Genomic DNA, 22834 nt, shown 5'->3' on the forward strand with positions numbered 1-22834 from the left:
ATGTTCGTCAGTGATGGAGCCAGTGACAACAATGTCGTCCAGGTAATTTATACACCCAGGGACAGTGAGCAATAATTGTTCCAAGAATGGTTGAAAGAGAGCAGGGGCGCTGGCAGCCCCAAATGGCAATCGTTGGTATTGATAGAGGCCGAAAGGCGTGTTAAGAACCAGAAACTTCTGGGAAGCAGCATCGAGAGGAAGTTGATGATAAGCTTCTGACAGGTCAAGTTTAGAAAAATACTGGCCTCCAGCAAATTTAGTGAACAATTCTTCAGGCCGAGGCATAGGGTAAGTGTCGATAAGGCATAGAGCATTTACAGTAGCTTTGAAATCGCCACAGAGACAAATATCACCATTTGGCTTAGCAACGACAACAACAGGAGAGGACCACTCACTGGAAGTGACAGGAAGCAAGACCCCTGAAGCAGTGAGACGATCCAGCTCCCGTTTGACCTCATCACGAAGGGCCATAGGAATGGGCCGAGCCCGAAAAAACTTAGGCCGAGCAGTGGGTTTGAGCGTGATATGAGCTTCAAAGTCGTTTGCGCGGCCTAACCCAGGAGAAAAAAGGGACGAAAATATCGTCAACAAGGAATCCAATTCAGCATAAGGCATAGCATCAGAGATGATATTGACAGAGTCATCTATGGAGAACCCAAAAACGCGAAAGGCATCGAAACCAAAAAGATTCTCTACGTTACTATGGTCGACCACAAATATGGGAACAGTGCGAATGACAGATTTGTAAGATACCTCAGCATCAAATTGTTCCAAGAGAGAAATCTTCTGTTTATTGTAAGTCCGTAATTGTCTAGTGACAGGTGACAGGATTGGAGAACCCAACTGAAGATAAATCTGAGAATTGATGATAGTGGCAGCAGAACCAGTATCCACCAGCATGCGAACATCTAAACCAAGTATTTGGACAGTGAGGAATAACTTCCCTGAAAGGGAAGAAGTACAATTGACAGACAACACAGAATCAGAATCAGTGTCACGTTCATGAACATCATGTATGCGGTCGGATTTGCAAACGGATGACACGTGACCCTTTTTTTTTTGCATTTGTGACACACGGCCCAACGTTGTGGACAATCTTCTCGTGAATGTTTCGTAAAACACCATGGACATGAAGGAAGTTGGAGTTTCTTAGAGGTTTGTTTACGGTTAGGCCGAGGCTGCGCTTGGGAGTGTACTGCGGCCATGTCGGCCGGCGGGGACACCCCACACGCTTCGTCAACATCGCACAGAGGTTGTATTTCCCTGACATTGCCCCATGCCTCTATTTGCGTTCCAGCGGCGCGAGAAATTTCAAAAGACTGAGCGATGGATAGGATTTCACCTAGAGTCGAATTTGCCAACTGAAGGGCACATTGCCTAACTTCTTTGTCGGGCGCCAATCGGATAACAGCATCCCGTACCATGAAATCATTGTAGGATTCTTTGTGAACTTCAGTAACAAATTGACACTTTCTACTGAGGCCGTGAAGTTCAGCAGCCAAAGCACGATACTGATTCGGTTGTTTTTGACAACAATAAAAGGCAACACGAGAGGCTACCACATGCGTTTGCTTTTGAAAATAGACGGACAGAAGTGAGCACATTTCAGCAAAGGACAAAGACGCAAGATCTTTCAAAGGAGCCAATTGAGACAACAACCGATACATTTGAGGTGAAATCCAAGAAAGGAACAGAGACTTACATGTTTGTTCGCCTGCGACATGAAATGCGAAGAAGTGCTGTCGAAGATGTTTTTCGTAATCAGACCAGTCTTCCGCCATCTCGTCGTAAGGAGGTAAAGGAGGTAGAGACAACGACAAGAGACGCCCCGCATTTGATGCCGCGACGAAATCACAAATCGCATTTGTGAGAAGCGTTTGCTGTTCTATGAGACCTTGCAATAGTTGCTCTAAAGTGGCCATGGAAACATGTGGGTCAACGATGGAAAAGAAAAATCACTATCTCGTCGCCAATTGTTATAACTTCAAGTTGAACAAATATATTTCAAGGAAGACGCAATACATGAAAGTCACAGATCAAGTAAACAGAGTAAGACGTGTGTACACTTTAACAGTCAAATCATAACTGAGTCCGAGTCTAGCGGCCGCTGGCTGGCCGGCCGCTTGGGTGGCGCTGCTGCTGCATGGCTGGCAGACAGCGCCGCATGTAGAGGACGCGCGTAACTGCGTGGCGGCAATTTGAAAGATTGGCGAGTCACAACAGTTTTCTTAGTATTGGCATATATGAGCCATTTGTATATAGTGATAGCACTCGAGACACTGCTAGCACCATCACTACCACATGCACATACCTCTACAATAATTTATGCCTGGCTATCCTTAACAGACTTCAGAATATGGCACACCATTAGAAAATATAATATCATTTGTTATAAACATGCCTCATGGTGAAGTGGTTAGCACCTTTGGCTATCAACAAGGGAGTCCTGGCTCCAGTCCCAGTTACCTATTCAGATTTCTCCGTGGTGGGAAGATTCAGAGAGGCATCCATTCAGCCTCATGAGACCAAATGAGAAAATTCCTGCATAAATAAGTAGCAAAAATGACACACATATATCATTAAGTGGAATGCCTTTCACCCAATATAACATTTCTTTATAATTATGAAGACTTGCTCAAATGTACACCTTACTTGAGATTACATATACAGCACCCATAATGGAAGTTTGCACACCACAATATAAGGAAAAAATGTATAATATTCATCATGCAGTTACTACTATTATACTACAAATATTGTATAAAAGTATAAAAATAAGGAGCATCATTAACTGTATCTGTACTTACATTTCAAATTCCTAGTGTCACAATCACGTCCAGGGTAGGCAGTGTTGAATATTTTTATCATATTCTTGAGACCACAGTATAACTTTTCACCAGTAGTGTCAAAGGAAACACAATGTGGAGTCACAATTTCATCCATTCTGAAAGAAGTGACAGAACCAATATCAAATGACTGTTGAGTTTTCACAATGTGATTGTCAAAACATCATACAAACAATTATTTCAATTCAGATCAATATCACCTAGTTAAATGTTGTCTCAAGAATATGTTCCTTGCACAATAAGAGAAAAAAAACATGGGCGGAGAACAGACAGTTATATGAAAAATGGCAACCATAGAGAGAGAGAGAGAGAGAGAGAGAGAGAGAGTGTGTAGGACAGGAATACGAGTGCAACAGACAACTTGTCCAAGGGGTACCAGTGATAGTTATATGCTGTACACTGGAACACAGGGAAGTTGGTATCTAGAGTGGGAGGAACTAGATGGATGGAGAAAGTAAAGCTGGCTGTAAGAAGATACAGAGGCCAGTAACATGAGAAGATGATACCCACAGAAAGAGAAATAGGAAATTGGGTGTGCAGGTGGAGAAAATAAGATTATTAACATTGGCATAAATACAAATAAGCCAGGAACAAGTAAATAGAGACTGAGGGCAGAAGGACTACATAACCAAACACCATGTTGGAGGATCTGCCCTACTTATATACCAGTAATTATGATAAGCTAGTGTGGTAACGTAAAGTCTAGGTAGAAAGTGGGGAAAAAACTGGAGTAAAGATAGCAACTCACCAAATAGTAGAAGCATTGAGTCATTGGCAGCCGCATGGACAAGACTGAAAACTTTGCTAACTTTCACACAAGGCCTTTTCTGAGTTAAGAGTACACGTGCACCCACATACATGTGCACTCCCACACATCTCCCACCTGCGCTGTGCCGGATGAATGCACACTGCAGGTCATTCAGCAAGCATAATGTAGGGAGATACGCATGTGTGAGTGCACATGTACATGTACCTCAGCTCAAATAAGGATTTTTCCGAAAGCCAGTGAAATTTACAGTCAAGTATAAGTGCTTGATGGTGATTCAATACATCTCCTATACAGTAAGTTGTTACCTTCACCCAATTTTTTAAAATAAAGGAATTACTGTTTCAATAGTTGTGAGTGGGGAGGGACTGAAGGATGAGGAAAGTTGGGGAGGGGGAGGGGGAATGGAGGAATCCATATGGCTTGAGTTCAGAAAAAGCCACTGAAGTTGAATGAGCTGTGCTGAAAGGAACTGTCTGCAATTGTATTGTCAAATTGCTCTTTATAACAGTCTGACAGAGGCTATTCAAACAGGTAGCCAGCTGGCTAATGATCACGCCCATATGAAATGTTAAGGTGTTGGTGTTAAATCTTAAAAACATTTAAAAGTAAAGTTAAAAAGAATATTGTGAACAGGACAGACTGCTGCTCACCCAGTAGAAGTGACACTGTCACAGGCAGGCTCAGTGAAAAGCCTGCTACAACATTTTAACTTTTGGCCAAAAAATGTTTTTTTTAAATTAGTACACACACACACACACACACACACACACACAAAATCACTGTCTTTGACCATTGTGGCCAGACTTTTTGTGAAAGTGAAGATAATTAAGCCAAAAATAAATAATACCCATTAAGTAAAAAATTAAAATAGAGTTGCCACACTGATAGTTCACCTCAGAAGGATAACATAAAATTTACCAATGGTGGAAAGCACAGACCATTTTTAATAACATTTAACTTGTTTAATATCAGCATAATGTAAACTTGTTAAAGAAACATTGGAACAAAAGGTTACACCAGCCCTTATTTGTAAACAGAATGCAAAGAACTCTCATTTTCCAAACAATTAGGTCAGATATGGTGTGGGAATATACATTTCTTGATTATTACACACCTGAACTGAAGTATTCTGACACTGACCATGAAGGATGACCTAAGTACGTATCACTGGATCGTACAGAATGCTTACAATGTACTTCTGAATGCTACAAGCGCAAAGTGGAACACTGTCAGCCTAGCATAGAGATGGTAACAATATCAATGAAATTTTGTTTTTCTTTTTCTGGCACATGTTGCAAAATAATCAAGTCAAATATCAACTTGATCAACAGTAGAAGTATTGTGTTTTTCTCATTAAATACTGATAAAATGCAATGGTCAACAGTATTAATAGTATTGTACATGTTTTGTTAAATACTGATCAAATGGAATACTCTGCAATTACAAAATTCTTTGTTCTGGAAATGTCACCAATTGAAATTGCTTCATAGATGGTCAAAGTTTTTTTAATAGGAATCTGCTTCCTTATTTTCAACAGTTAACAGATGGGTTTATATTTTTCTTGAAGATGGTCACGTGAAAGATATCACAAAACTGCAACAAAAAAAATGAAAACCCTGAAAAGTCCACAATATGTATAGAACAGTCAATGATTAAAGATTTACAAAATATCTTATGCCAAAGGCACATGAGAAGAAACAGTACATTAAATTTTGCACAACAAATTAACTATGAGGGACTTTTGTGAAGGATAGGTGCCACATTTGATGAATACTGACAAAGAGTACATGCAAAAACAAATTTAACGCCAATATTTGCATCATTTTAAAGAGATGCCAATTTATTCTCTCATCTGATTTCGTACTGTGGATGAAATGCGGGTCAGCTGCTTTATGCCTGAAAGAAAACTTCAATGAAAGTAGTGAGTGGAGTCCAGCGGACCTATACCTAAAGAGGTGAAGTCCGTCGTCATTTTCTGGACTGCAAAAAGGTTTCTTTGTACCAGTTACAATAACTGGCAGATTGTACGAAGTCTTCTGCACTAACTGGATGAGGTAATGCGTGATAAGAGGCCTGGAATGCAAAATTAAAATATATAACAATGCAGATGCTCACAAAAGCAATTTGCTAGTTGGAAAATTGGCAGATATAAAGTACTGCTTCTACCTGACTGCCTTGATCCAGGGCTTTCAGTATGTCAAGTGAAAAAAGTGAGAGTTGATTTCACATAATCGATGTTTTCAGAGAGAAAGAGTACACTAAATTTTGTATAAGGAAGTAACTGTGAAAAAAAGCAGCAGCACTCCATCGTCAGGCCACAAGTGGCCCATTGGGACCATCCGAACCCCATGTCATCCTCAGTTGAGAATGCGGATAGGAGGGGCGTGTGGTCAGCACACCTCTCTCCCGGTCGTTATGATGGTTTTCTTTGACCGGAGCCGCTACTATTCGGTCGAGTAGCTCCTCAATTGGCATCATGAGGCTGAGTGGACCCCGAAAAAGGGCAACAGCGTATGGTGGCCCGGATGGTCACCCATCCAAGTGCCGGCCACGCCTGACAGCACTTAACTTCGGTGATCTCACGGGACCCAGTGTCTCCACTGCGGCAAGGCTGTTGCCTAACTGTGAAAAAGCTTTGTCCATAATGGGTGCCACATTTATCAAACACTGACCAACAGTCTCCATGAAAATGAAATTCTCATGCATGCCTGGACAAATTAAAAAATCTAACAGATTTTGTGCTCCGATTTGTTACAGTGAATGAGACATTAATTTGCTCAAACCACAACTTTCTCTAATAGCACTAAATAGAGTATTCTAAATTCTTCAGTGTTTATACTGATAAAAATCTGAACTCAGAGTCACATGTTACATAACTTCTTAAACAACTGGATAATATCAGATTTTGGAGACAAAAATGAAACAAAATACTCTTACTTCGCTCATGTTCATTCACTAAAGCACTACGAAGAAAGTTTTTCTCAAGGCAGAAAATGTCTGTAGTGAACTCTGCAGATAACGGGGCATACTGACAACAGCCTAATAGCACATTCACTCCCTCATGAGGATTGCTGCCAACACACAATTTGAAAACAGTGAAGGTCATAAACATTAGAAGGAGAAATGACTTACACTCTCCTTCATGCAGCCACTGTGTGGCACAAATAGCAATTAGATATTCCACCATAAAAATCTTTGACCACCTATTCAGTGATGTAAAGAATTTAATAGATAATAAAATTAACTTCAAACAGAAACAGGAACCATGCATTCTTGATAACTTTCACTACTCCACACAAACATTTCTGTACGTGTAATAATATAATATGATGTAATACAGGGTGTGTGTGTGTGTGTGTGTGTGTGTGTGTGTGTGTGTGTGTGTGCGCGCGCGCGCGCGCGCACACACACACATGGGTGGGTGCACATACTTGGTAGGGATAGAAATGGGAAGGGAGGGAGGGAGGGAGGGGAGTGGGAAGGGGGGTGGGAGGAGAAGTGGGAGAGAGAGAGAGAGAGGCTGGGCACAGTTAAGTACAAATCATTGAATGTGCACTGCTAGCCATTAAATTAGTACACCAAGAAGTTGTGACAGCAAAAGATGGAGAATTGGCAACAACATTATAAATTTCTGAGGAATGTCGTTCTCAACTATGGACAAACATCTCACATACTTTCAACACATTATTTGAATGATTTTTATTGAAATGGGCGGTAGTTTACAGTTTTATTTAATAAGAAATGCTGCATGTTTTCTCGGATTGTACAAGTGCGTTCTTGTATTTAAAATGTTTATTAAAAGCAGTTTTTCACGGGTTTACTGTTTTATTTAATAAGAAGTGCTGTATGTTGTCTCGAGTCCTCGTTTCCTGAGACTAGTATGACCTGCCGCCCCCCCCCCCCCCCCCCCCCTCCCAGTTCAGATTCTGGGTACGCCCTTGTGTAGTAGTACTAAATTACAAATACAAGAACAGATTTTTTATCTGGGTTATTTTCTTTAATGAGAAGGATGGCATTCTTTTTTACATCAACAACTTTTAACGTTGGGAGGTTATAGATACTGACTGCCATTCGAATATAGTTGTCCAAGTGTACCTCGGTTAATCTATTTCTGTACTTGTTTTTAAATTTCAAACTAGAAAAAGAAAGCTCACAGATATACTGAGCTGAACATTTCCTTCACTTAAAGAACAACCTGGACTAAAAGTGGAATTTTTCTTTAGGAACAAGAGGTCTAATATTTTCAGAGCTTTAAAAAAGTGAATTTAAAGATAAACTATTTTGAAAATCAATCAGTTCCAACTCCACTGCAGCACTGTCTTCTTGAAAATCAAAATGTTCCATGGCTAGCAGAGAACTCTTCAGCATCTGTCTCTATAAAGGCAAATTGATGCTTTTGATCATTTGGAAGCATTTGTTGAATTCACTTCTTAAATCTGAAAGAATTTGCTGTAGGAAGGAGGTGTTGAAGAGAACTATTTTTCACGGGTTTCTTCCAAACACTCAATGTGTTGGTATTCATCTTGGATGAGATTTTTTCCCCACAGTTCCACCTTTTTTGAGAATAAAGCAACATCTGAAACTTTCCCACCAATTTCTTTACCTCTACCTTCAAGCTATAGGTTAAGGATATATGACTTTTCAGGGATGTCTGTGAGAAAATCAAAATCCTGCTATCAAACCAGGTCCTCTAGTTCATGGAATGATTCGCCTCACTCTTTCAAAAATTTTACTGAGGCAAGCAGGACCTCTTTAAAAAATATAAACTCTTCCTCTATTAAAACGCTGAACTTCCGTATGAAGCAAAAAATCACTGTACTGGCAAACCAGTTTATCAGTCGGTGCTCTGAACATAAATCTCTGAATTGCTTATACTCTCAACTTTGTTCACTACTTTTATGACTGTTTTCATTGCACTGCATTGCACTTCAATATTTTCTACACAGTGACTGCTGGTGTTTTACACAATGGTAAGACAGAAATTTAAGAAAGCTGTGGTCTTTATGACACAAGGCTTTGAATCCCTTCTTACTGCCTACCATTGCAAGAGCTCTATCAGCTGTTTTCCCAACCAACTTCTTTAGAGGAATATTTCCAGAGCTGATAAGATCATTAAATGCTAAAACATTTCCTGTCCTGTTACTGGTATAATGTTGACCAGTTCCGCTCTTATTTCAAAACCAACAAAAGCAATTTTTGCAAAAACAGCCAACTGCATTGTATGAACTGTATCAGTCAGTTTGTCAAGCTGTAGAGGAAAATAGCTGCCATGATCAAAGTCCTTTTTAAATTGTGAAGTAAGATGAGAACTCATAACCTCAAACATCCTCATTATTGTACTTACAGGAAGCTGTACAGAGTTAATAACAGACATTATCTCACTTTTATTTTTGAAATTATCACTTAATACACTCCTGGAAATTGAAATAAGAACACCGTGAATTCATTGTCCCAGGAAGGGGAAACTTTATTGACACATTCCTGGGGTCAGATACATCACATGATCACACTGACAGAACCACAGGCACGTAGACACAGGCAACAGAGCATGCACAATGTCAGCACTAGTACAGTGTATATCCACCTTTCGCAGCAATGCAGGCTGCTATTCTCCCATGGAGACGATCGTAGAGATGCTGGATGTAGTCCTGTGGAACGGCTTGCCATGCCATTTCCACCTGGCGCCTCTGTTGGACCAGCGTTCGTGCTGGACGTGCAGACCGCGTGAGACGACGCTTCATCTAGTCCCAAACATGCTCAATGGGGGACAGATCCGGAGATCTTGCTGGCCAGGGTAGTTGACTTACACCTTCTAGAGCACGTTGGGTGGCACGGGATACATGCGGACGTGCATTGTCCTGTTGGAACAGCAAGTTCCCTTGCCGGTCTAGGAATGGTAGAACGATGGGTTCGATGACGGTTTGGATGTACCGTGCACTATTCAGTGTCCCCTCGACGATCACCAGTGGTGTACGGCCAGTGTAGGAGATCGCTCCCCACACCATGATGCCGGGTGTTGGCCCTGTGTGCCTCGGTCGTATGCAGTCCTGATTGTGGCGCTCACCTGCACGGCGCCAAACACGCATACGACCATCATTGGCACCAAGGCAGAAGCGACTCTCATCGCTGAAGACGACATGTCTCCATTCGTCCCTCCATTCACGCCTGTCGCGACACCACTGTAGGCGGGCTGCACGATGTTGGGGCGTGAGCGGAAGACGGCCTAACGGTGTGCGGGACCGTAGCCCAGCTTCATGGAGATGGTTGCGAATGGTCCTCGCCGATACCCCAGGAGCAACAGTGCCCCTAATTTGCTGGGAAGTGGTGGTGCGGTCCCCTACGGCACTGCGTAGGATGCTACGGTCTTGGCGTGCATCCGTGCAACGCTGCGGTCCGGTCCCAGGTCGACGGGCACGTGCACCTTCCGCCGACCACTGGCGACAACATCGATGTACTGTGGAGACTTCACGCCCCACGTGTTGAGCAATTCGGCGGTACGTCCACCCGGCCTCCCGCATGCCCACTATACGCCCTCGCTCAAAGTCCGTCAACTGCACATATGGTTCACGTCCACGCTGTCGCGGCATGCTACCAGTGTTAAAGACTGCGATGGAGCTCCGTATGCCACGGCAAACTGGCTGACACTGACGGCGGCGGTGCACAAATGCTGCGCAGCTAGCGCCATTCGACGGCCAACACCGCGGTTCCTGGTGTGTCCGCTGTGCCGTGCGTGTGATCATTGCTTGTACAGACCTCTTGCAGTGTCCGGATCAAGTATGGTGGGTCTGACACACCGGTGTCAATGTGTTCTATTTTCCATTTCCAGGAGTGTAGATCTGTAGCTTCTAAAAATTCAGTTTCAATTAATTCACTCTCTTCATAAGTTTTCTTGCTTTATTGCTTGAACACATCATCATTTCAACAAACCTAGCTTAGCATCAATGCATAAATCAAACTATCCATGTTAGCAAATGTCTCATACACACAAAAAACATAACATGCACAACTTCAATTGTATACAATTAACTATGAGGCTGACGATGTAGTATTCTTGAGTAACAATGGCAGTTGCAGGAGTGAAAGAACGAGTTGTTGTCATGAGTGGGACATGAGCTCAGTGGAGCAGTCCACATTAGCCAATCTGAACATCACTGTGATCTAGTGAAAATGTCCCTGCTTACAACTGAAGTTTTGGTGATCACTGCCTTTGCCTCTTTTGCCAAATCAAGGAACCCCTGGTTCTGAAATCTACCAACTCCCTACTGCAATTTGGTACAAAGAATGTTTCAATTGAAAAAAAAAGAAAAGAAAAGAAAAATAATACTTACTGATTAAAACATCGATACGAGCACCTTAATTTACCAGTGAAGGCATCCCACATATGAACTGGATTGTCTTTACTTGTGCTCACCAGGCTGGAATCAGAGTATGTCATGCAAACACTTAAAATACAAGCATACACTGGAATATACAGTGGCGGTCGAAATAATAGAGCCACCTCTATTGACGAGATTAAGAACTAGGATATCTATTAGTTCGCGAAATCGCCACGAGTGCCGTGTTGTCAGTCCCTTGTAGACAACATCAGGGAAGACGTTGCTGCTATCTTTAGTCGTCCGAAAGGAAGCGTTTGAGCTAGACGTGTGAAAAGAGGCATAAAGGTAAGAATCTTATGGGTCAAAATAATAGAGCCGCTTTACACATGTGCCTTTAAATTGGTTTTTATGCAGTTGTTTTGTATGTAAATTGACGTGTGGTTTTGTTTACATTCGTCTAGATGGGCAGAGCAAAGCATACCAGTGAAGATGAGCGTATAGTAATGTTCCGGATGTTCAAAAGTGGGATGTCCATGAATAAAATAGCCAATGTCTTGCACATTTCGCGAAAACGAGTCCAGAACGCCATGAGACGGTCAAAACAAACAAAGCCGCAGGTGGAGAACAGGGGGCGACCTCGTGTAACTACTCCTCGCGTAGACAGACTCATCACTAGGAAAGTGAAGAAAGACCCATTTTTGTCAACACCACGACTGAAAGCCATTTTGTTTAGCGACGAACATGATGTTCAACCATCAACCTCAACGATTCAAAGACGACTGAGATCTGCAAAATTGAATGGGCGCATTGCAAGAAAGAAGCCACATGTTTCACAAGCTAATGTTCGGAAAAGGTTAGCCTTTGCCCGGAGAAATGAACAAAAACCTAATACTTGGTGGAGGAACATCCTTTGGTCCGATGAATCCAAGTTTAATAGGTTTGCCTCAGACGGAAAAGTCTATGTGCGCCGCCCACCAAACCAGGAATTTAATCCCAAGTACACTTTAAAAACTGTGAAATACGGTGGCGGAAGTGTTATGGTATGGGGATGTTTTTCGTGGTACGGCATTGGTCCAATACACCGTATCAACGGCATAATGAACGCAGAAATGTACAAAGACATCTTGGCAAATGTGATGCTGCCTTATGCTGAAGAGGAAATGCCGCTGAAATGGAAATTTCAGCACGATAACGATCCAAAGCATACTGCAAGGATCATAAGGCAGTTTGTTCAAGAGCACAATATCGAAGTATTAGAGTGGCCACCTCAGTCCCCTGACGCATCACCCATTGAGAACTTATGGGAGATCTTAGACAAGAGAATTGACCGCTCAAAAGCTACATCTTCAGAAAAACTGTGGGAAGAAATCCAGAGAGCCTGGTATGCGATCAGTAGTGACGAATGCAGGCGTTTAGTAGACTCTATGGGTAAGAGGTGCAGGGCAATCCTCAAAAATAAGGGTTACCCCACTAAGTACTAATGCAGTCCTATGCAAAAAAGACTGTTCCTGTACGTTTCATAAGACTGAGATCAAGTACAATATATTTGTTTCAATTGGCTCTATTTTTTTGACCCTGTGGTCTGGTATTCTTTTGAATATTATTGATTATTACTGATTAGTTTGTGTTGTGTTATCGATATAACTGACTATAGTACAATGTGACTCGGTTGTAATGGTTTCCATCATAGTTCAAACATGTCTAGTAATAAATGTGCACTTTATTCCAAACCTTTGCCAGGTGGCTCTATTATTTTGACCGCCACTGTATATATGAAATAAGTAAAGATGAGATGGCAAAATATGGAGAACTGGTAACAACAGTATAAATTTCTGTAAAAATGTAGACTTCAACTGTGGATAAGCAGCCCTTAAGTCTACAGATGTGTTCAAAAGATATCCAATATTATGATATTACTTTGTTTTCTCAGCTTCCAAATTGTGCACTGTTGCTTTTCTTCATTTATTTCTTATTAGATGTGAAATAAATATAATTATGCCTCTGAATGTGATATATGCTGCCTATTCATATTATGTGGAAAATACTATGACAATTTTTGTAGAAAACATTTCGCATTTTTAGCACTGAACATGCAAGTCAGATGGCTAATTACATGTTTCTTGAACCGTGCAAAATTTTTATTGAAATGATATGTAGTCAATCATCTCACAGACATTGTGCATTTTTGTGTGTCCAGGATTATTCCAAAAGATCTAGACAGTTTCAAGTGATCGTAAAAAATGTCTGTATTGAGCTAAGATATTATATGCTTATATTTATAGAAACATCAACTTAAAAAGTTTGGTTATGTTTAAAACTGCTCAATGTGCGAATCATTAATTATATGGCACACGTCCAGTCTATAGTCCAATTCAGCCCACATTCACCACGAATTGCACACGACAATGGCAATCAAAACAGCACTGATAGTTCCTTGTAAGTCAGCAATGTTATCGGGGGTGTGGGGACTTTTTTTTTCTTTTTTAAATAGTGTCTTTCACATAAGCCCACAAGTGCAGTAGCTCAGTATCTGAGGACTCAAAAACATTGTTGGGAAACTACAATGTGCAACGGTCATGTTGGCAAATGAAATTATCACTGTCCTCTCACAACTGCAGCATAAGACACAGCTAAAGCATGCCCCACTGAGTGTGTCCATTGATTGTCACCTGTGTAACAAAGATGAAGTGTTGATACACTTTTTGCCCTGACAAAGTACAGAACACATTAAGTTTTGGGGATCTACAGACATGTTCTACAACACTATTGTAATTCTTTGCTCCCCAGATTCGTATATCGTGCCAGTTTACAGCACCTTTCAGCTGAAGGGCAGTCTTAGCTGAAGATCAACCTGCGAGTGATATTGCCATCCATTAAGTGCTGCAGATCAATGTAAAACTGTTTCCGCAAACATTTGTCGCCATACATAATGGCTTTTAGCAACGGAATCCAATACTGTTTCCTTTGAAGGTGGTTTCTCAGCACTCTCCAAATAGGTGGTTGTGGAATTCCTAGCTCTCAGCTGCCACAAGAAGCTGATTTTTTGTGGAATTGTGAAAAATTACTTCCCTGATCCATTCATCTGTTCCTCAGAAGTCAATGGCAGCCCACTGCTTTGGCTTCACACACATCTTGTTTCCTTGAACTTCTGTACCTAACCATAAGGGGATTTTCTGGCAGGTGGAACAATGTTAAATGTGGCCCTGAATTTCCAACAAACTGTGCTTGCAGACCCACTCATGCATCATGCAAAAAACCTTCTCCACTGTTATGGCAGCCATGTTGCTGGCGATCACTCTCACAAAAAGAACTTCTTGAGTTGCTGTTTCCATACATATAATGGAAGGAAACATTCCACGTGGGAAAAATTATATATAAATACAAAGATGAGGTGACTTACCGAACAAAAACGCTGGCAGGTCGATAGACACACAAACAAACACAAACATACACACAAAATTCAAGCTTTCGCAACAAATTGTTGCCTCATCAGGAAAGAGGGAAGGAGAAGGGAAGACGAAAGGAAGTGGGTTTTAAAGGAGAGGGTAAGGAGTCATTCCAATCCCGGGAGCGGAAAGACTTACCTTAGGGGGAAAAAAGGACAGGTATACACTCGCACACACGCACATATCCATCCACACATACAGACACAAGCAGACATATATAATCATTTAATACCTTACCTCAATACAACTATTTTTGTCAGTCAGTTTAAACTGTCTACATCATTTTTATTAACCCTGTATAAAGGTACATATATACCACAAGCCATTGTACAGTGCGTGGTGGAGGATATACTGAACTGATATTATCAATTTTCTTTCCTATTTGATTTGCATTCTGAGTAAGGAAAAAATGACTGTAAATACTTTAATGTCTCTTAACTTATTCTCATGACCCTTACATGACATTTACATTGGTGGCAGCATAACTGACACAGTCTTCTTCGAATAAACATTCTCTAAATTTACCCAACAGGTTTTGCAAGAAATATATCATCTTTCTTCCAAGAATTCCCATCTAAGCTCCCTGACCACTTCTGTTAACACTTTTATATGGGCTACACAGCCCTGTTACAATCTTAACAGTGTGTCTCCGAATTTTTTAGGTGTCTGTTGTCATACCTATTTGATAAGGACTCCAAAATTTGTTTTGTCATACACTGCTTTTTACCAGAACACTTCTGACAATCTAAGTCTTTCATTCCACTTCCCTAATACTGATTTTGTATGATAGTTCCATTTCATATCACTAAGAAGTGATATGAAAGCATCCACAATGCTTATACAATGTGACATGTCCAAGGTGTTCATCAATAATCTTATAATGAGATATTATGTGATTCTTTCTCTTTTTTTGTATGCATTACCTTGCATTTATCAACATTTAAAGAGAGCTGTCTTTCACTGCACCAAGTGCAAATTTTGTCCAAGTCTTTCTGCAATTCTTCACGATCATCCAACAATTATATTTTCCTGTACACAACAGCATCATCATCAACCAATCTTATAGTGCTGTCGAACCTATCTCATAAATTATTTATGTATACTGAATACATTAGAGCACATATTATGTTTCGTTGGGCACATCCAATGTTACTTTCCAACCATAAGTCTATCAGGTGCCGGTGCCATTTTTGCTTTAAGCAGTGTTAATTGATTTTCAGCACCAGTGGTGCTAATATCGATATCTCTTATTTGTGATTTTGTGCAGCATCCAAACATTGACACAGAAGTATCCTCATTTATAACTACATTTTTAAATGTGGAATTTTAAATTTCTGCTGTATGTCTACATTCAGTGTCACCACCAGATGGATACACGAAAAAGATTGGAAGGTTTAGATTTGCTGATTGACATTACATATGACCTGAATGTTCTACGATTTTCTAATAAACGTTCTCCAGGACCCAACCGTGTGCAAATTATTGTACGCTTCATGCACAACGCTTCTTACAGATGCACAAGTTTGCTATCAGCATCCCTGCAGTCTCTATTGTATCAAGAGTGCAGTAGTCTGTTTTTGCAATATTCTATGAATAGTGCCATTAAAACAAGGCAGGCCATTGCAGTCTTATTATTTTACCTAGAACATATTTACCCAGTACACAGTTTATAACATTTTTCAGCTTTAAGCACAACTGTTCTTTGTTTGCCAGATCTGAACGAAATGTTCTTAGTTCATCCATTACATAAGTTGGTAATCATTCTCCAGCAGTTTGACCAAACACAAGTAGATTACTAAATAGCACAGTTTCATTACTCATGTTGCAAATGAAACACAACTTTAACAATAAAGTAAACATCTGGTATTAAATATATAATGTTTAAATAAGTATGCAACTGCAGAATATAAGTTGTCCAGAAGAAATGATATACAAACAAAAGAAAAAGCAAATCTGTAAATTTGGTGACAGGAATAACTACAATTTTATATTTGCAGCAAATAACACCTATAAGACCTTCAAAAGAACAGTTTGAATTAAAGACAGGTACACAAAACACAAGTAAAATATTCTGTACTTTTTCATTTGTGATATTTGTCAGTGTAGGGGAACCTTACATACCTATTCTCTGAAAGCTGTGGTGTAAAGATGGTAAAGCTTTCAAAAAAGTAAGATGAGAAATGGAAAGGTAAACAACTTATAATAAAAAAAATTAAAGTTGGAACAAGGACAATATGCAAGAAAAACGCAGGAGGTAAAGGCAAAAGGAAAACAAGCACTTCAACAAAATGGAACAGCCTAATTTGACAGGTCACTGGAGGAAAAAAGTTTAGTGTTGAAAAGATAACAGAAGAGGCAGCAAAGGGTAAACTAAACAGGCACATATACATCAGGGGCAAAGGCATAAGAACAGAAAAGTAGAGGTGAGTAGGGGTGTTAGAGAAAAAGCAGATATATCAGAGAAAACATCAACAAAAATGGGAATATAAATTGTTCAAAATGAGTATTGCACCATCAGCATATCTATGAATGTGTGTCAGATTAAACTGAAAGGAGTCAGGGACTGATTCAATAAACCTTATGAAACTTTAACATAAATAATGAAAGACTTACAATGAAATCAAAAAATTAAAACTGAGTTTGAAAGTGATCTTCTGTGAAATTAAAATTTTCTTCTGGGTAGCGTTCAATGCCACTTTGCTACACCTCATGCATTTTAACATAGTCAGATAGTCCTTGACATGCTCTCAACAAGGTGGTCGGGATGTTACTGCACAATGACGTCCCACCTTTTGATGGTAAACCTCCTGTGGTCATTAACATGTGAGGAAGTTTCCTTTGATTATACAATGTAAGACTCAACTGGTCCCAAATATGCTCAATCAGGTTAACGTCAATTGATAGCAATGACCATTCAATTTGGTATCTCCTGCCTCCTGGAGGAAGGTTGCCATAAGCTGGGCTCAGTATGCTCTTGCTGTATCATCCTGAAATACAAACCCACTGCCAAAAAAGTTGAGTGTAGTATTAACCAGAAGGTTGGAGAATCCTGTCCCAATACTGTACAGCCCTCAGAATTACTCTTAGTAATAATTACAGGTGTCTGACATCATCAATAAATTATGCCACTACATACGTGATTAAACTGTCTCCCTGATGAACTGATGGGTTTTTATCCCCTAGATGTTCATTGATACCTGGCTGTCTCCATACCAGTCTGTGATGGTCATCAGATGTCAGACAACTACTGCTCTTGTCAATGAAGAGAAATCGATACCATTCATATAGTTTGTTCCCCTGCCCATCGTCTTTATGCACTATGGTGCTGCGACATTTGTATTTTGTTTGAAATGGACATCTACTAGTCAAGTTGATTCTATGGAGATGATTGCAAGTGTCTGAGTTAACATTGCTCTCCCTGTTGCCGCCAAAAGGAAACGCACAGTTCTGCTGCATTTTTCTTGGGTTACCCGCAAGCCAAATTTGTAGCTACAGACCATCAGCTATTGTTGCTGATCACGGACAGCCACTATGAGGCATATTTTCAATATTTTGTACTTCTCACTAGTGGCTGAATGTTCTAATGGCATTTTTGTTGTGTACACCAATTCAATGGCAGCTTCTCATGCTGAAACCCTCCATTTCTGCAAAGTAACAATGCGCACATGATCTCAGCTGAAGTGATACTGCAAGGCATGCCCACAGCCTGAACACTTTATACAAGCCACAGTGTCCCATTCATGACTTGACAATAGTGCATTCTACTCAGTGACACAGAGTGTAGGTTTACCTTTATCGCCACTACACAAATAGGCTGCACATAGAGGGATTTTCTGTGGTCAAAATAACATTAAGAATGAAGTTTCCAATCACAAAAACACAAATTACGTAAGTCACAACACTGAGAAATAAAGAGAGCTTAGGGAGAAGATAAATGAAGAATTTAATGAGGAATTAAGATTTTTTTGAGTGTGTGTGTGTGTGTGTGTGTGTGGGTGGGTGGGGGGGGTGGGGGGGGGGGGGGTGTTTACATAAGTGTATCTTTACTTCTCACTCTGCCCTTATCTCTGCACTGCAGTTGGCACAGTGCTTACCAAAGTACCATTCCTGACCTACTTCTCAGGATGTCTTGTAAGTGCACAATCTTTTCACCTTATTCAGTAATTGAATATTTAAGTGGTGTACTTGCACTAGTAATCTGAACTGAGGCACTGTTGTCAGAGTTGAGCTTTGCTGCCAGCACGGGCTGGAGTTGTGCAACATGTGCCAGGGTCCATGCCTGTAGCAAGATGGTATGGTATTGTAATCTAAATCACGTTACATGGAACACCATAATGTTTCTGCTAATGTTACAAGTAATTTGACTTAAGTTGTTGTTGTTGTAACCCCACCCCCCTCAGTGTGTATATGAAGCCGAACATGGATACCAGCCGACTATTCACCTAATTGGATGTGGGAAACTGCCCAAAAACCACATCCAGGCTCATCAGGTCACCTGCCTTCATCATAAATTTGGAAAGTGGATTTGATCTGGGGCAGGTTCACCTCCCTGAATCCTGAAAGAGGTGTGTTAAAGTGCTCAGCTGGCCCAGTATGTAAAGGACTTCTCAGAAATTATGCAAGTGTACTTCTGAGTTTGTGGGATGTTATCTGAAACTCATCTCTCAACCTACGTCATTCACACCTTTCAGGTACGGATTTTGCAGCGTGGACTGTGGGTGATTGTAGCCTATGTACAACCAAAAGGTAAGCAACTGATGTAAACTGTACCATGTTCAGTGTGGACAGTAGCAAATATACAACTGCACCATGCACCTTTTATTTTGTTATGATCCATGTAGAGATAAAGGCAACATGGTGGAATATTCCACAAAAACAACACCGATACACAATGACGGGCTCTCACGGCCTCCACTCTTCATCTACTCTTGTCCTTACTACAGGTAGGTCCCTCTAATCTTCGAGTCTGGCCTAGCATTTAGGCTTTCCTTGAGCAATTCCTCTCCTCTCCCCAAGAAAGGAACTATCTGTTCCAAAAGCTTGGAAGTGTTTGACCTGTAATTTTATATGTATCTGTCAGTAATAGTACATATTTTACTTTGTGAAGTGACATACTGGCCAGCCAGTCTGTCTCATAATCTACTTAATCTTTTTTGAGCAGCGTGAACAAACATTCAGAAGTGTGTGAAAGGTAAAGATATGCAAGATGACACAGAAAGAAGGTACCTTTTGAAACACCCAATAAAAATAGAAAAAATCCATCAAAAAAATTTGTGCTGGCAGCAACTGAACCACAACAAACTGCCTTTTAAGAGACAGTAATCCAAATAATCAGTGTTTGAAAATTACATCTCATACTTGGCATCCTCCTTTGCACATGCTTTCTTCCCATCCGCTCTTGATGATCCTCACTGACCAGTGCAACATCTCAGCTCAGATAACACAAATTTGATCTTGAATTCTTTGTTTCAACTCATCCAGTGTCCCTGGCTGAGTCTCGTAGCCCCGCAACAACAAATCACTAACAGACAAATCCGATGATCTTGGGGGTCAGGAAATGTCACCGAATCTTGAGATGACATGGTTACCGAACAATTTTCGGACAGCTGCCACTGATTGCCTTGCATTGTGCAATGGTGAACCATCCTGCTGAAACCAGGTTTTGCGAAATTGAGGAATATCGTTCAATGCAGGTGCAACAAAAGATTTCAATATCTCAACATACTGATCCAAAGTTACAGTCACTGTGATCTACTTTTCAGTTTTGAAAAAGTAATGTCCGATGACCCCTTGTGATGAAACTACACATCATACTGTCATCCTGCTGACAAGGAGAGGGTATTCATAAACTTCAGTAGGGTTGCCATCTGCCCAGCAACAGTAGTTCTGCTTACTCAAATGACTTACATAACCTGTGAGATGAAAATGATCCTCATCTGTCATCCACAGCTTGTTCAGAAATCAATTGGCCTTATTCACGCTTGTCATAATTTGATGACAGAATTCTATCTACAACTGACAATCATTCTCCTCCAGCTGTTGCATGATCTGTAGTTTTCACATATGAAATTTTAAATCATAATGGAGAACATGGTGAACACACTCTCAGGACACTCTGCCTGCAGCAACTTGCTCATAAACTGAATTCTGTGGGCTCCAAAAGACTGAAACACATACAGCTTCAACATTCTGTGAAGCAAGAGCACTTCTTGGATGTCCCATCATTTTGTTTTTTAGAGCAGATCTACACTCTTCAAAAAATTTTATCCCAAGTTTTCATCATGTGTTTCAAGGGGACTCTACCATGAGCCCAAAGGCTGAGAACCCTCTCTGCACACTCTCAAACTATCATTGTTTTTGTAAAACATTTTTACACAGTACAAGGTGACTAATAATGAATGACAAATATCAGATGAAGGTACAGAAAGGAATTGTTACACTGCAAGTGGGAGACAGAGAACTTTGGACTGGTACACCGCACGCACAGGGATTGCTCTAGTGAAAACCACAGATTTAAGACACAATTTTACTCTGCCAGAAATATTTTAAGGAACTGTTACCTCCAAGGAAGTTAGACTCAACAGTAAGAAGAGCGTAAGTGAAAACATCTTGATCTAGGATGTACCTTAGTGCATAAAAGAAGTTACCAATTGTGTGAAGTTAAGCTTTTGGCTTACGTTTTTATGCAGAGAAAAAACACATTTTCACAGTGTCAGATACTAGAAAAACTCATGTAACTCCTTTCTTAATTTGTGTTTTATGTCCTTAAGACAAGAGAGCATAACCATTTTACCAACGTTGTAGTATGTTAGAAAAAGTGAAACACAAAAAATTTGCGTCCCTAAGAGATGAGTGGTTACTGTGAAAAGTTAAAAGTGTTTAGCACTATCATGAAACAGACTCAGTGAGACATCTCAACAATTTCTGAAGCATATATTATCACTTCTCAATGAGCAACCTCCCTGCAGAAACATTTGGGAAAGAGCTATACTTGCTACAGTATTTCTTCAAAATGAATCACAAACATGTTCACTGAGCAAGATGGCACAGTGATAATGGCCCTAACTCTCATTTGTTAGGATCAAGTTAATCCAGACTTAGATTCCTTGTGGTTTCACTAAATCACTCAAGGTAAATGTCAAAATGGTTCTTATCAAGTGGACACAGCCAATTTCAATCCCCATCCTTGAGCAATGCAAGCTTGTGCTCCACCACTAATGGCTTAGATGTAGATGGAGAACTAAATTCTGTTTTTTGCTTCCATCTCCAAACACATTCAATAAGACATGTATTGAAGGAGCATGCTGCACATACAAATCAAGTTATACAATCAGTCTGTCAATAACTGAACTCAACAGGAACAATTATTGTTCTCCATAAACAATTATGAATCCTATAGATAGATGCTGTACTCATATGTTTCCAAGCTGACAAAGAACACTTTCAGGTGACATAGACGTCTGCACTCCCACCTATGCTGGCTCCTGCTCATACCTTGCATCTAAAACCATGATAATGGAATGTTTCACATGGATATATTCAGTTATTTTGCATTTAAAATTCTCTCCAGATGCCAGGTTTTGCATGTCAAGCTTGACACATTTGGGAACAAAACTGGTTCTTTCAGTTTATTCCATTGCAAAGATCCTCCATATACAGACAATGAGTACTATAGTGTTGTGTTCTAAGTGGGATGCATGCCATATGCATGAAAACACTGCAGACACACTTTGGTTAATATTCTTCATTCTGTTGTTATTTGCAAGTTTCCCTGTAGCTGAGTCATTCTGTCATGGGCTGCGAGCAATGTTAATAATGGTTTCTGGTTGTAATTACTCACAATTTATACCCTAATCATCTTTAAAAATGTCTAATTGTTTGGAAGCAAGTCCACAAACTGTTACGCCATGTTGAACTGAAATGTTTTCTATCTCATCAACGACTTACCAAACCACAGGTTCCAGTACACCACATGGCCAAGACACTGCACTAACTTTCCTCAATACACCGAAGAGCCAAAGAAACTGGTACGTGGCATGGACTCTACTTATGTCTGAAGTAATGCTGGAGGGAACTGACTCCTTTAATCCTTCAGGGCTGTCCATAAATCTGTAAGAGTAAGAGGGGATGGAGATCTCTTCTGAACAGCATGTTGCAAGGCATCCCAGATATGATCAATAATGTTCATGTCCAGGGAGTTTGGTGGTCAGCAGAAGTCTTTAAACTCAGAAGAGTGTTCCTGGAACCACTCTGTAGCAATTCTGGACATGTTGGGTGTCGCATTGTCCTGCTGGAATTGCCAAAGTCTGCTGGAAAGCACAATGGACATGAATGGATGCAGGTAACCAGATAGGTAATCACCTATCAGAATCGTATCTAGACGGATCAGGGGTCCCACATCACTCCAACTGCACGGCCCCACACCATTACAGAGCCTCCACCAGCTTGAACAGTCCC

At 40.5% G+C, this 22834-nt stretch overlaps 1 protein-coding gene across 2 annotated transcripts in view; it reads right to left on the bottom strand.

The window, feature by feature from the left end:
- Positions 1 to 22834, bottom strand: part of LOC124776709 (telomerase Cajal body protein 1) — a 103012-nt gene that overhangs the window by 52737 nt on the left and 27441 nt on the right. For both annotated transcript variants that reach the window (XM_047251821.1, XM_047251822.1), the window contains exons 3-4: positions 10944 to 11030; positions 2808 to 2944 (exon numbers count right to left, since the gene is read on the bottom strand). In XM_047251821.1, coding sequence (XP_047107777.1) covers positions 2808 to 2944; positions 10944 to 11030 — 224 coding nt within the window. The remainder of the gene's footprint in view (positions 1 to 2807; positions 2945 to 10943; positions 11031 to 22834) is intronic.

The sequence above is a fragment of the Schistocerca piceifrons genome, chromosome 2, assembly GCF_021461385.2.
Source record: "Schistocerca piceifrons isolate TAMUIC-IGC-003096 chromosome 2, iqSchPice1.1, whole genome shotgun sequence".
NCBI lineage: Eukaryota > Metazoa > Arthropoda > Insecta > Orthoptera > Acrididae > Schistocerca > Schistocerca piceifrons.